General features: G+C 43.0%; 7 protein-coding genes across 7 annotated transcripts; 5 read left to right on the forward strand and 2 right to left on the reverse strand. All coding sequences in view use genetic code 12, as the record gives it.

Moving 5' to 3' along the window:
* Window positions 1–303: 303 nt before the first annotated feature.
* PGA46 (Pga46p) lies at window positions 304–930 on the forward strand (the record flags this gene model as incomplete). The annotated part of the gene is made up of 1 exon (XM_002616922.2): window positions 304–930. The coding sequence occupies one exon, from the start codon at window positions 304–306 to the stop codon at window positions 928–930; it is 627 nt and encodes a 208-aa protein (XP_002616968.2).
* Window positions 931–947: 17 nt separating this feature from the next.
* FOB63_005384 (DNA-3-methyladenine glycosylase II) lies at window positions 948–1,914 on the reverse strand (the record flags this gene model as incomplete). The annotated part of the gene is made up of 2 exons (XM_066102480.1): window positions 948–954; window positions 998–1,914. The coding sequence occupies 2 exons, from the start codon at window positions 1,912–1,914 to the stop codon at window positions 948–950; spliced, it is 924 nt and encodes a 307-aa protein (XP_065958243.1).
* A 1,002-nt stretch (window positions 1,915–2,916) lies between these two features.
* On the forward strand, window positions 2,917–3,399 carry FOB63_005385 (putative integral membrane protein; the record flags this gene model as incomplete). The annotated part of the gene is made up of 1 exon (XM_002616920.2): window positions 2,917–3,399. One exon carries the CDS (start codon window positions 2,917–2,919, stop codon window positions 3,397–3,399), a length of 483 nt encoding a protein of 160 aa, XP_002616966.2.
* Window positions 3,400–3,933: 534 nt separating this feature from the next.
* Window positions 3,934–5,655, forward strand: FOB63_005386 (uncharacterized protein; the record flags this gene model as incomplete). Its single annotated transcript, XM_002616919.2, has 1 exon — window positions 3,934–5,655. The coding sequence occupies one exon, from the start codon at window positions 3,934–3,936 to the stop codon at window positions 5,653–5,655; it is 1,722 nt and encodes a 573-aa protein (XP_002616965.1).
* A 221-nt stretch (window positions 5,656–5,876) lies between these two features.
* Window positions 5,877–6,947, forward strand: DAO2 (Dao2p; the record flags this gene model as incomplete). Its single annotated transcript, XM_002616918.2, has 1 exon — window positions 5,877–6,947. The coding sequence occupies one exon, from the start codon at window positions 5,877–5,879 to the stop codon at window positions 6,945–6,947; it is 1,071 nt and encodes a 356-aa protein (XP_002616964.2).
* A 340-nt stretch (window positions 6,948–7,287) lies between these two features.
* Window positions 7,288–8,571, forward strand: FOB63_005388 (uncharacterized protein; the record flags this gene model as incomplete). The annotated part of the gene is made up of 1 exon (XM_002616917.2): window positions 7,288–8,571. One exon carries the CDS (start codon window positions 7,288–7,290, stop codon window positions 8,569–8,571), a length of 1,284 nt encoding a protein of 427 aa, XP_002616963.2.
* Window positions 8,572–8,692: 121 nt separating this feature from the next.
* On the reverse strand, window positions 8,693–14,023 carry FOB63_005389 (uncharacterized protein; the record flags this gene model as incomplete). Its single annotated transcript, XM_002616916.2, has 1 exon — window positions 8,693–14,023. The coding sequence occupies one exon, from the start codon at window positions 14,021–14,023 to the stop codon at window positions 8,693–8,695; it is 5,331 nt and encodes a 1,776-aa protein (XP_002616962.2).
* Between the last annotated feature and the right edge of the window lie 502 nt (window positions 14,024–14,525).

Here is a 14,525-nt window from a genome sequence, read left to right on the forward strand (position 1 = left end):
GCCTGCATTCCCTCCCAAGACAGGGATGCCGCCGATACCGAACAATCGCAGAACAGGGGCGCACGAGAAATCAGGAAATAGACAAAAAACAAAACGTGCAGAGAAAAAGGAGCTAAAATTGCCAACAAACAAGGACTTGTTTTAGATTTGGTGCACGAATATTGTTCTTTTTCTAACCCTTCGTGCGCATTTTGCGTCTTGTCCTGTTAAGCTTCTGCTTGGAAAACTGGGCATTTTTCTCATAACCAGCGCTTCAAATGCGCGTTTTGCACTTTGCACCCATTATTGTGTATTGTTCATCGTATGAGATCTCTGCTTTGTCTCTATACGTTTGGCATCATTTGCCTTACAAATGCCGCTTTGGCCAATAGCAGGGACGAAAATGATGTTTTCGGTACATCAAGCTCTCCTATGGTTGCGTCAAGTACTTATCCCGCTGCTCTTTCTGCTTCACACAAAGACAGCTGGATCCAAGATTTCGAGGATTTCTTGGGCCAATCATCTTTTTCCGCTCAAACAATGTCGAGTAAAGTAGCGCCTCTTAACTCTAAAGTCACAAGTTATAGGTTTAGTCAAGAGGGTGACGACTTGCGGGCTTGGACAAAGTATCTTGTAGAGTCGCACAAAAGCCGAATCCCAGACAGTGATGCTACCCAAGCAGCGTCCACCGACATTGATATTGATGCATTTATTGACTATCTCATTAGGTACAAAAACTTTCGTGAAAAGGACTTACAGTTCTTGAGGAGACCCGAGCTTGATTACGGACAGGAACAAATCGAGCGGGAGCTTACGAAGATCAAACAGAAACAAGAGGAGGAGGATTCTAAAACAATCGACATTGGTGGCGAGGCCATCGAAGGCATGGCGCTGCGCCTAAACTACTCTTTCTGTGCCATTGCAGGTTTCGGATTTTTTCTTTTGCTATAACTAGTCCCTAACATTTTCTAATACCTCAACATTTGTAGATGCGAGTCTCCACATAATAAGCATAAACACCAGTTGGTAAGGCGCAAACATGAGTCCCAAATATTTTACGTACTCGTCATGTAGCGGAGTCCAAGTCCTTTTTGACGACTTTGTTTGAAACTTACCACGCTTCGCAAGCCCTTTTTTAAGTTCTTCCACCGCATGTACACCTTCCTTTACTTTTGCTAGCATCTCAGGCCGATTTTCCAAATACCTGGCCACCCCACGGGCCACTCCCAAATCGTCAAAGGCGAAAATATCCAATTCCCGGAGAGTGAATACTGCAAACATTTTCGCTGACCACTCGCCGATACCCATAAGTTGAGTTAACCCCTTGATAACATCTTCTTTCGGCGTAGAATAGAAGGTCAAGGACGTGAGTTCGCCTGGCTGTGCAAAAGTCTCGCTGATATGTCTCACGTACTTTGCCTTCATTTTCAGTAGACCCACTGCCCGTAGCTCTTCGTCTGTCTTTAGAAGCGTTTTCTCAGGTGTTGGTTTGCCCTCAAAGGACAGGCTGAAGCGACTTTCAATCGCTTTCGCTGCAGACCCTGATACTTGCTGACCAATAACGGACGAGATAAGTGCATACCAGTAGTGTAGAATGGTGTCCCTTTCTGATTGAATTGGTTTATCTTCATTGGAAAAGGCCCGGAATTTCAGATGCACTACGACGGGGTACAACGTTGGGTCTATGGACAAGATATGCTTAACACCTTCAATGAAACGCAGATCATGGTATGCCTCAAATTCTGATGGAAGCAGAAGATCTTTGGGTACTTCGGCTAGGGCAAAAAGGTGCTCGATGTTTCGATTTCCTTTGGAGGCTTTGGAAACAATTTTTTCATTTACTTTCGCTTTGCGAGCTGCGCGAGGTTTTTCTACCTTCACCGTTTGTGTTAGAGTTATGTCAGTAACAGTCGCCTTCGAACGTGTTACAGGCATTTTGAAGAAAGAGTAGAGTTGGAAATGAATGTGTGCAGGCCAAGTCTAAGCAAGTCGGCTTTGGGGGGCCAAAACTAGCAAAAGTAAAATCCATCACGGACTATAATGAGATAGAAAATAGCGTGACTTGTTCCAGTAAAAGTACTATCAGAAACATAGGAAGATATAGAAAATAAGAAGAGGAGAACGTACGAGTGAATGCCTTCGCTTCCCACTATTGAAATACTACCAAAAGCCTTGTATGTGTTAGTCAGAGTACTTTTCGCTTCCTCGCCCGAAGGCTACAGATAATGTAGATAAGGTTGATTGTGAGATCATCATTCACATACCGTTATGTTCTTTCAAGTGGTGATAAGGGGACTCCGAATCAACTTATGATTCGAGATGGGGCTTCGCGATTACTGAGATGAGCGATTTCCTTCGGGCTTTTTTTCTCTCGCACCGCCCTCACCGGGTAACATCGCAATTAAAAAACCGAGGGCAGTAGGCATGATGAAACATATTGGCTCATCAAGACAAAAAACATCGCACGTGTCGGAGATAACCATTCATCTGGTCCGACCCCTGGTATGTGTTATCAAGGTCTTCGGGATTCCGTGTGTCGTCTCCAAGGGAATGCTGGTGCAAGTAGGATTACCAATTCAGTCATTATATACAGAGAAGAAAACATACAGATGGCACACAAGCCCTAGAGCAATCGAATATTGCAGGAGAAAAGTAAGAGAAATTTTTGCCAGTATTAGGGGCCGCGCAGAACACCGGGATTTTAGACATGCTAATCTCCAATGCGATAAGCATCTATCTATGTAGCAGCGGCGATACTCATTTGTAGGCAAGTATCGCGGATTATCGGGATGGAAGCAAAATACGTAATTCTCGGGCTGCCCATATCTACAACGAAGGAGGAAATACAAATGTGTTTCCTGGAATTCTTTACTGTGGTATCTCTGCCTCTTCCCCTGATCCACATCTTCGTCGCAAACTCATGCAGGGTTCATATCTATGGGGTTATGTGCCCGAATGGGCGGCCCACGGAGAATCCATAAATTGATCGGGATCCCTTGCAAACCTCGAGGATTTATCGAAGAGTTTCCACTGTATCGAGAAGATTTCCCATATATTCATCTTTTTTTATTCCCTTCATTGTATTTTTGTTGTCTTTTTAACATGCTTGCTGGTGATACTGAGGCTTGCGCTATTCTTCTTTCCCGCAAAACGTGCTACCAAATTGCTCGCACGGAAGCAGCAGTCTCCAATGCTTCTGCGTCTGCATTTTTGGCACTCTTCATTCCCATCGCTATCGCTATGGCGGTGGAGATTGTTACATTCAGCATTAGAAGTGTGTTTGATTGCGTGATGGGTGACGATAAACTTGGAAGTCAGTTTACGATGGCAGGACTCGACACTAGAAAGTGGTATCCTGTCACAGCCACGTCAGGTGGAGTGGGGCGGACCAGTTGGTTTCGGAAAAACAGGCAGAATTAATTTGTCAGAAGTCTGTTTGCGAGAGACGAAAACTGCATTGGCATGCTAAACAGAGTGGAAGTTAAAGCGTGGCATATTTAATTCCAAGACTGGTTTCTTGGTGTATTATTAGATATTTATTGCAAGTATCGACCGAGTTAGTTTCCTTGGTACTAGCACCTTCAATATAAGCACTATGTTTCACTAGTTGCATCTTATCTTATTCTTCGCTCGAGCAAGTCCGAAGCTTCTGCTTTCATATTTTCTCCACTGGGTAAGACCTTCCTAATGGGGATGCTACTCCATCAATTCCATTTTCCGCGTCTCCACCGATCGCTGAGATTGGCCCGAGAACAATGACATACATCCGTACCTCCATTCTTTATTGGTAAATCCCGCGTTCACGATAAGCGCTTCCTAAAACGGCAGTGCGATGCTTCATCCATACTTTGACATATATAGACTGAATGATCCACAAGAAGAAAAACTTGATAGTCTATATTGCTTTTTTTGTTTCCCCTTCATTCAATTGACCAAAGTCATCGATCCTCAAACATGGTTGCGTACACTGATTTCTTAACCAACGATAAGTTGGATAACTACGAAGATCCTGTCAAGTTCAGTGAGTACTTGCCAAAGTTGGAGGCGTACAGAAAAAAGTTGGTGGAGAACATTTTGCCCGAGTACTCGACTGAATTACCTGCATCTACTTCGGAATTGGCCGATCAACAATTCAATGCCGTCAAGTACTTGAGGGAAAAGAAACTCTTGTCTCCTCAGGAGTTTGAAATTACTGATTCCTCGGCTTCTTCCATTGTCAAAAAAATTGCGCTGGGTGAATGGACGTCTGTGGATGTTTTCAAAGCCTTTGCCAAAAGAGCCACAATTGCCCATCAATTTACCAATTGTGCCTTGGATCTCTTCCCACAAGAAGGTTTAGAAAGAGCTCAATACTTGGATGAGTACTTCACCAAAAACGGAAAGACTATTGGACCATTGCACGGTCTCCCTGTATCATTGAAGGAACAGATTGACTACAAAGGCAAGATTACTCATGCTAGTTATGTGTCGATGATCGATAATATTCCAGAAAAGCACGGTGTCACTGCTCAAGTCTTGGAAGACTTGGGAGCCGTTTTCTTTGTCAGAACCAACCAGCCTCAGACCATGATGCACTTGTGCTCAAACAATAACTTTATTGGCATTACGAAGTGTCCTTACAACTTGGCGTTGACCGCCGGAGGCTCTTCTTCTGGAGAAGGTGCTATTGTTTCCTTTGGTGGAACTCCATGTGGTATTGGTTCCGACATTGGTGGTTCCATTCGTGGCCCAGCAGCATTTTCGGGCTGTTTTGGTTTACGTCCAACCACCAATAGAATATCCAAGAACGGTGGTGTTTCTGGTGGTGCGGGTCAGGAATCTGTGCCAGCAGTGGAAGGCCCCTTGACCAGATCTGTTGATGATATTGACTTGCTTATGGACGCTTACATCAATCACGGAAAACCATGGACTACGGACTGTACCTTGGTTCCGCTTCCATGGAGAAGTGTCGAAAAGCCAAAGCCGGAGTCCTTGAAAGTGGCGATCATGTACGACGATGGAATTGTTAAGCCAACACCTCCAATTGCGAGAGGATTGAAGGAAATTGAGAAGAAGTTGAAAGAGGCTGGTGTGACTGTGGTGGAATTCAAGCCTATTGACACTGTTTTGGCCCGTGAAACTGTCCACAAGATGTACAACTGTGATGGAAACTACATGCAAAGAAAGATGTTGTCTGCCTCGGGAGAGCCATTATGCAAATTGACCAAATGGTCGATGAACTTTGGAGACGGTTCCAAGATGTACAATGTGGCTGAGAACAGACAATTGAACATCATTAGAGATCAATTGAAGCATGCTTACGCCCAGTGGATGAATGAGAACAAGGTGGATTTCCTCATCAGCCCAACTTACAGCAATGTTGCTCCAAGACCAGAAGAAATTTACAATTGGTCTTACACCTCCTTGTTCAACATTCTTGACTATCCAACTTTGACTATTCAGACAGGTTTGTTTCAAGACCCAGAATTGGACAAGTGGGATGAATCGCATGCATCTTATAAGTACAGATCACCATTGGAAGAGCTTGAGCTTCTGAATTACGATCCTTCCAAGTTTGTTGGTGCCCCTATTGGTTTCCAACTCACAGGAAGAAGATTTGAGGACGAGAAGGTTGTTGCTGCAGGAAAGACCTTGGTTGATGTTTTGGGTGTTGACTTGTTCAACTTGTATAAGTAAGAACATTACAAATAGATGTAACATATAGAATGCAGTAAGATTACAAAAGTACTTAACATGGGCAATCAACTTTTATAATGCATATTATAATAGATATCGTTTTGTTGTATTTCTTCTCATTATGCGTTATCGGAAGTGACTAATTGCGCACAAGCACCGATAAACCTGCACAATCATGGTCCCACATTCTTGGCCAATTTTGCATTTCTTCAACTTTCATCATGACCGAGGTGATTATTGTAGGAGCTGGAGTCCTTGGGCTCTCAGCAGCTTTTGCAATAGCAGAAAACGCTGGTCCATCTGTGAAAATTACCGTTGTTGCTGAGCATGACCCAGAATCTACTCCATTTCTGCCCAAATACACTTCACCTTGGGCTGGGGCTCATTTTCGCCCGTTCCCATCAAAAAATCCAGCAGAACTCAAAGACTATCCTTTGGCTCGGGTGACATTATCACGTTTCAAGGAGCTTGCCAAAACGAACCCGGAGTCTTCAATAAAGTTTATCAAAGGCATCGAGTACTTTGGTGCACCAGATCGTTTCTACCAAAATCTCACTGAAGGATACAAGGAAGGCATAGATAATTTCCGGGTGCTTGAAAACTCTGAATTGCCTCCAGATGTTAAGATGGGTACAGAGTACGACACTTTCGTCATGAATCTGCCCCATTACTTGGTTTTTCTTTATCGGAAATTGCGGTTTCAGTACGATGTCAAATTCGTTAAAGCTCGGCTTGGCTCTTTATCTGAGGCACCAAAATATGCTGACTCACCAAACCCCGTTGTCGTAAATTGCACTGGAATGGGCTTGATGTGGGACGGAGGGTATGACCCTGCATGTTTTCCAATCAGAGGCCAGACCCTTTTGGTGAATCCACCAACAGGTAACAAATACGAGAACATTACTGTGACTCATCAGCTGGCATCAAATGAGTGGACGTTCTGCATTCCGCGCCCTTTGGATGGAGGAATGATTTTGGGTGGCACCAAGCAGCCATACGAAACGGACGAAGCACCTCGACCAGAAGACACCAAAGCTCTCATCGAACGAGGAAGCAAATTGTTCCCAGAGTTGATGAAAACTGATGACAAGGGTAAAAAATATTTTGATATCATACGTGTGAATGTGGGTTTCAGACCGGCAAGAGATGGCGGCATTAACTTCGCAGTTGAAAGAAGAGGCAATGTAACTGTTATCAATGCTTATGGCGCTGGCGGAAGTGGTTACGAGTTTTCGTATGGGGTGGGCCACAAAGTTTACCAACTTCTTGTTAGTTTGAGAAGTAAACTTTAACCACTCTGGGAAGTATTTGCTATATATCAATTGAGTATTCATGTTTTAGCTTTATTAGCCATGTTCGCGTAGTCAATTTGCACCTATTTAGTTTAGGCAGGAATTTCTTATCAAAATCGGGAAGCAAAATGGGAGAAATCAAGTAAATGGTCATCCCATTTATTCGGTTGAGATAGAAGAGTGCCTTGCCTATCACTATATTGTTTTGTTTAATTTTAGTTGACATGTGACTTGCTAATTTAATGTGTACCTCGTGTCCGTATGCGCCCCGCAGTCTAGGGTTATCTTATCGCACGTTGTGTTTTGACATAAATTTGATGGCAACAGTGAATGACTCAGAATGGGCTATGTATTTATTTTGCCACAACTATCTCGCCGAAGCTTCCATACTTCTAAAGGAATGAGATCTGACTTTGCCAATTCTCGATTTGCCGACACTTCCAAGCAGGCGCTTCTTAGTCCTTGGTTTCGCCATCACCTATTCATACTTGGCTTTGATTATATAAAGCTCCAGGCCTATAAGAAATTGTCATCTCTTATTTTTCAAGGTGGAGGTGGCATTATAAAGAATACTGTTTTCGAGATTTCTCTGTTCGTAAAGAGAGAATGGGCCACAAACTCGTCTTTGCTCCAACAGGTTGTCCCTCTCATGACCATAGATCCAGCTATCAACCTGTCAAACTTCAAATGGTTTTATGTTTCGATTGGATATATGATGCTTACTGAAGAAGAAGCCAGCATCGAGTCCTTGACAGACAAAGTGGTGGAATTGTACCTAGAGCTGGGCGGATCTCACCTCCCTTTGAATGCTCCTTCCAATTCCATAGAAAATCGCGTTCGTAAAATAACAAAGCGGTACTATAATGCTGTGAAGATAGACTACAGAAAGTTATACGATCCGTTGTATGGAGATCGGTGCATAAGGATGGGTAATGACACCGAGCTCATAATGTTACCACCACTTCCGCAAATCAAGTCCAAGCAATTGTTGGCCAAAGCCCTTCTACATAAGGAATTGTACCGTGCATTTGAATCTCCGGACCATTGTGTTTATCAGAGTTTAGTACATTATGGGCTATCTGTTTCGCCTTCCATCTTGAAGATTGTCAAGTACGACTTACTGTTTTTAGATGGCTTGGGTGATTTCTTTTTGGCAAAGGAGTCATCAGAATTTTTGTACTTGTTCCGCCAAAAGTACCCATTTTCTGACGATGATTCTTTTGGAAAGAAAACGTATAACTTGTTAAAAACAATCTTAGCTACTAATACGTTGTTGCTGAGATTGGCTATTGCATACAATTTGCATTCTTCTCTCAATGATCCATTGGTCTCCGACTTGTTTTATTCCTCTTATATTTCAACTATTTTGAAAAGGACCGAAAACCCTGATCCCATGCTTGTTCGTTACGAAGAGGAATTTGTGGCCGATTATTTTGAACAGTATGTTGGTGCACTTTATCTTGAACAGCCGCAAGTGGCAAAAGAATGGATCAACTCTTTGTTTGAAAGAATACTATCTCTGATCACAGATTCTTACCGAGTACAAAGCCGCCGAAAGAAAAGAGCCTCGTGTCATTACGATTATAGGGCTTGGAGTGTTGATATGATTGGCAGGTCCATATAATCAACCGTTTGGGCATTTCGCAATACTTTACTGCAAAAAAAAAAAAAAAAATACTTATGCAATGCAATTTTCGTATGTATTCAATAAATGTTCTAAAATGGTCTACTTGATAAGTTGAGACCTATGATCTTTTCTTCGCATCTTTCATCAAACTGAAGAAACCACTCCTACTTTTCTTTTTTTCTCTGGAATTTTTTTCTGCGGACAATTTTTTCAAACTCACGAATTTCGAGCCTTTGGATCCATTAGACGAGTCCAGGTCAGACTCAGAGTTGCTGGAATCAGAATCGGAGCTGCTGTCAGAATCGGAGTTGCTGTCAGAATCAGAATCGGAACTAGAGTCAGAGCTAGACGAACTGTCGACCGTAATAGGTGGCTTTTTTGAAAGAGTTGCCTTCGATTTCTCCTTTGCATCCAAAACATCTGGTACACCTCTCGATGCAAGGTCTGCAAGTGAGTTCAAGAGCGGTTTTCTTAATGGAGTACTTTTCTTCGTTTCATTGCTCTTGGCGGTTGCAGCGGTTGCAGTACTTGCTTTTGTTTGAACTTTTGTAGCAAGTGATTTTTTCTCTAGCGATGATTCTTTATTAAAGTTAGAAGAAGATTCCTTTCTCTCGCTGTGCTCTTTTTCTTTTCGAATATTGTCCTCATCAGATGATTTTGAAAAGGGAGTCTCAATAGAAACAGTTCTAACTCCTTCGCTGAAACGGTTAGAAACGTCTATTGGTGGAGTTGAAGACGATGTTGCTTTGGGCGGAGGTCTGCTGCTCAATGAATTTAAACGCTTAGGCAAAAGGCGACTCGCCGCAAATGAACCCTTTTCAACTCCAGCCTTTTTAACCAACTTCTTTGGAGGTGAATCAGAATCTGAAGAATCTGATGAGTCTTCATTGGGCTCTGAATCTGAATCAGAGCTCGAACTGCCAGAACTGTTTTCTAAGAGCAGGATTGTTTCTGCTCTTCTTCGCTTATTGTCTGAAGTCTCCTTATTTTTAATTGCATCTGGTGATCCGTTGTGATTCATGCTGTTCCTCCTATGTTTTGAAACCTCTCTCAAAATTTCAGCAGCTTTCTTATCCAGAATATCTTGTTTCTTAGAACTTGAAGGTGATTTTCCAACTGTTTTCTGCAAACTATTTTTCGAATTCAAAAGATTCGCTGGTAAACTCTCATCACCTTTAGTGATTGGTGCAATTCTATGGGTGTTAGTTCTAGGCAAGCTTTTCGTCCCTTCGCTTGAAAGTTCATTCTCGGGCTTTTTTGGCTTATTCGAATCAACCAGTTCGTTAATGCCATTCTTTTTTTCGGATTCAGGACCGGAACTCGACTCGGATTCAGATTCAGACTCAGCCTCAGACCCCGATTCAGATTCAGATTCTGATCCTGATCCTGATTCGGATTCGGATTCCTCAGATCCAGATTCGGATTCGGATTCGGATTGACTTTCGGATTCCAGATTTCGCGATGGTGGTTTTGTCTCAGAAAGTTTTTCGAAGTTTGAGTTTGCTTTAATTGTATGCTCCGAGTTGGCTTCACTGGAAAGTTTGGTTTTCAACCCATGTTCAGGCTTAGTCCCGACTAGAACATCACTCTTAGCCTCTTCAGGACTACGAACAGACTTGCTTTCATCCATCACTTTGGTTGTGCTACCAGAAGATTTTGCTTCCGACTTGCCATCACTTTCTATTTCAGATCCTGACTCTGATCCCGTATCTGAATCCGTGTCTGATTCCGAAGTTGAGCTTGATTCACTATCAGACGAAGATGACTCAGACTCAACTGCAATGGGATCGTCTTTCTGATGCTGAGCTTTTTCACCTATGACTGAAGGCGCATCTACCAGGGAAACCTGCAGCTTCTGTCCTGACACAGATTTTGAGTCCAGCTTTGAGCTTTCAGGAGAAGCATTTGGTTTGGAACTTTTCAAATTCTCAGAAACTAGTTCCTTATTTGAGGCTTTATGCTTCAAACTAGATGCATCTACAGCTTCCTTTGCTGATGTAACAGTATGCGACTTCAGCTGGTCTGAAGGATTTTGGGACACAGATTTAGCAGGTTCATGCACCACTTGTTTTTCAGTGCTCTTTTCAGCTTCAGCACTTGACGGTGGCCTTGAATCCGATACGTGTTTGTCCTTCGGTCCTGGTTTCGCAGTCTCCTTTGGCGTGGTGAGGTTCTCTGTCTCCTTTGGTGTGGCAAGATTCTCCGTCTCCTTCAGCACAATCGCAGAGCCGTTAGTGGTTCTCGATGGTTTTTCCGAAGCCACTGACCCGTTATGCTCTTTAGAAATAGAAGGTGTAACTTTTTGTTTCTTGGAAGGCGTTGTTTCTTCATCTGTAGCTCTTTTGGGAATAGCAGATACACTTGCCGAGGATGGGAATGAGCTTGCTACTGCCACCTTAACAGCTGGACTTGATATTTTCTTTTCACTCAAGTTGCCAGGCGCTTGCAATTTAGTTTTTTCTTGTAAATGATCATTAGCAGCCTTAGGAACGTCTTTGCCGATACTTCGAGTTACAGATGAATTGGATACGTCCGATTCTTTTCTAATATCGGATGTCATGGTGTCATCTGCTTTCTGAGCATTTTGACTTTCCTTTGTCTTTTCAGGATCGTTATTCTCGCTGATAGAATTCTGCTTACTCTTGACAACTTCTGTTACTGATTCCTCCTCGGATTCCGAGGATTCTATCAGAACAATTTCGGCTTCTAAGAATTGTTTCGCTAACCTTTTCTTGTATGCTGAGCGCACAGCCCGTCTTGCTGCTTTCTTTTGAGGAGGAGATTCCTTACGCGCTGCAGTTATTTCCTCCTCGGACGAAGAGCCTTCAGATTGCAGTTCTGACGCTGACTCTATAAGCGCATCTTCAGAGGAGTCAACGATATCCTCGAAAGGTTCATTAACATCAAAATCCTCAGCAGATGAAACTTGCGGCAGTGGCTGGATAGTCTGGGTATGGGTGGTAATCTCGGTACCTGCTGACAGAAGAGTTAGGTTTGATTGCTTCGGAGAAGAGGGTGTCCTGGTAGACATTGCATTAATAGATGCAACGGTAGGTAAAACCTTCAGTTCCAGTGTTTTCGTTAATTTCGGAGTGTTTGGTTCTGCTTTCACTTCCACTTCCTCTTCCACTTCATTTTCAATCTGAGCATTAATTCTTGAGTCTAACTTTTTCATCTTAACAAAAACAGAAGAGAGTTTAGACTTACTAACAAATTCATTGAATGGAGAGGGGAGTTCACTCTCTCTTTGCGCCTTTTCCTTCTCTTTTTCCTCATCTTCGTTACTCATTTGAAGGTTCGTAACATAATTAGCAATACCTGGAAGCGTGACTCTAGAACGCAAATTTCTTTCACGAGTTGAGCTTTGGCTAGCCGAAGCCGCTGCTCTGCGCCTGTTGTCCAATTCGCGCGCATTTTGTTCCATATTGCGCTGAGCAATAATTTGTCTCTTTTTTTCCTCCTCTGCCGCTATAAATGGGGTAACGTTAGGTTTTGACACATTGAGCTTCTGTGTGATTTTATTCGGAATGCGCATGCCGTGCTTGAATATGCCAATGATCTCTTCTTTGCTGAGATTTACTGATTTTCCATCCGACGGCTGAGATTCCTTCGCTGGATTGGCTCTGTCTTTTTCCGTTTCAATCCTTGTACTAAACGTGGCAGGTTGGGAAGACGTACCATTTGATTTATTTTGCAAATCATTCTTCTGAGGCTTATAGTGGATGAAGCTTGTATCATGATTAATAAGTGAGTGGACAGAAGATCTTGGTCTGTTCACATTCGTACTTTGCTTCTCTGTACTTGATTCTGCTTGCTGTGTGTTTATGGCGTGGGCTGAACTTGATGCATCAGTAGTAGTGGAAGTATTGTCTTGATTAGATGAAATCGTAGGATTCTTGATTGGATTGGTTCCTATGAGCTGGGGAATATTACCTGATGCATCACGCAAAGCTTGTGTAGAAGCTTTAGGGTTACTAGTCGCCTCTGGATGAATAGCTCCCACATTGTGAGCTGCATTGGGAGTTTGTTGCAGGTTCATATTACTTCCAGAAGGCACACTTTGTGAAGCAGAAACAATATTGGTTTTGAGAGAATTGGACTTCAATGCGTCAGTTGACAGGGTTCCTTGCAAAAGAATTTGCTGCGTATGTGCAAATCTGCCATATGCTGGTATAGGTTTTGGACCTTGATGCAAGGTTCCCGTATCAATGTGTTGGGATTGAAATGTCACTGGTGCAACTTGCGGTGGAGTGGGTTGATATCCTAAAGGTTGATGTATCATGTTGTTTTGGTTTCTTTGCATATCCTTGAGATTAGGCGTATTAGAATGATTAAGCGCACTTAGATGCGTTTGTGTGAGATTACCTGGCTTAGACTGCGCAGATTGTGGTAACTGCTCATGTTGCATATTCGACTTGGGCATTTCGACTCTGATTTCCGACGTGGGATTTATTGCCGCATGGGATTGGCTCAAAAAGGGCTTTGCTGGAGTCAGGGTGTTAAGTGGCCCTTTTTTAGATGGGGTTTTACCAGGACCAGAACTGGGAGGAGCGAGTATAACAGGGCTAGTTTGAGTATTCTGGTGCTTTGAAGTGTGCTTGAGCAGCCTATGAGAAACCAGGTTGTCGCTGTCTGTACCATTTTCGATCTCTTCTGGTTCAGAGGAGTTTGAACGCCTGAATCCAGGGGGCATTTTGCTAATATCAGTTTCGTCGTCGTTATCACTGAACGCAGAGATTGATTTTGATCTGTCGCCAACTGGCGCTTGCAACATTCCAGAGGTGATTCTCCTCCCTTTTTGGACGGGAATGGGGGAATCCCTCTTACGTGGGATCAAGGGGACTGTTCCATCGTGTTCCGGAGCCGGTGGAGGCAAGGATACTGGCGACGTAGGATTTCCAGGGTCCACATGTGATTCTGGATGCTCTTCCCTCAGTTTTCTCATTGCTACCAAATTTTCTTCTTCTGCATTTGCATGGGACGTGACATTGGGCGGACTACTGCTTCGAAGCATAGAACTCTCGTTACGCACTCCCCAGATAGTTTTGGAGCGCTTAGAAAGCCGACTGTCTAAAGTATCCATTCCCGTTTCGTTTGTCCGTTTGGTCCCGTCTTGACTAGCTTCGGGAAGAATGGTTGATGCATCTCTGGAGTACGCCGGTAGCACATTGTCAACGAGAATTCTAAGCACATCACCCGAACTGAAAACATCTTCTGCAACAAATTCCGGGTCCAAGTCACAACAATCATTATCTTGGACTCCTTCGACAACAAGCTTATCCGCATCGGGATAAAGTCTGTTGTATCGCAAGATCAGTGCGTCACACACTTGACCGATTGTGCAATACGGATCAGTGAGGTGAAGAAACTTCTTGTAGCATGGCACATCTGTCGTCGGGATTTCCGCTGATGCTACAGGTATGAGCACCACTTGCAATTTAAGTTTCATGTCGTGTTTGTATTGTTAAAGCTTCGTTCGCGATGGTGTATGTGAGCACCTGTACATCTTTTGGGAGAATCTCTCGAAATGGAATTACCTTAAAACAAAGATTTGCGTAAACAAGGTACTCTGTAAATTCTGCTGTTGCCATCACCTTACATAGAATGAGAACATAGCCAAGAAACCAATTTTCTCTTTGCGTCCCAAAAAAAAAAAAAAATCTCAGTATCAAAGGCCAGATTTAACTCCCGCCCAGAATGGGTCACAAAATATATTCACTAAAATGCGATACAGCAAATGATGATTAAAGCTTTCTTAATACGGTTTTGTTCACTTTTATTTCTATCGTTACGGGTGATTCAAAACCATCACTCAATGTAGGAGTATTGTTCAAAACTAAGTATTTACATGTTGTAGCTTTAAATGCAAGGCATCCAGATGCTGTATCGAATTAGACGTAATTGAAAGTTGATTCGCATTAGAACCAAAGATGGGAAAAGTGTGTCCTGAA

The sequence above is a fragment of the Clavispora lusitaniae genome (assembly GCF_014636115.1).
Source record: "Clavispora lusitaniae strain FDAARGOS_655 chromosome Unknown tig00002663_pilon, whole genome shotgun sequence".
NCBI lineage: Eukaryota > Fungi > Ascomycota > Pichiomycetes > Serinales > Metschnikowiaceae > Clavispora > Clavispora lusitaniae.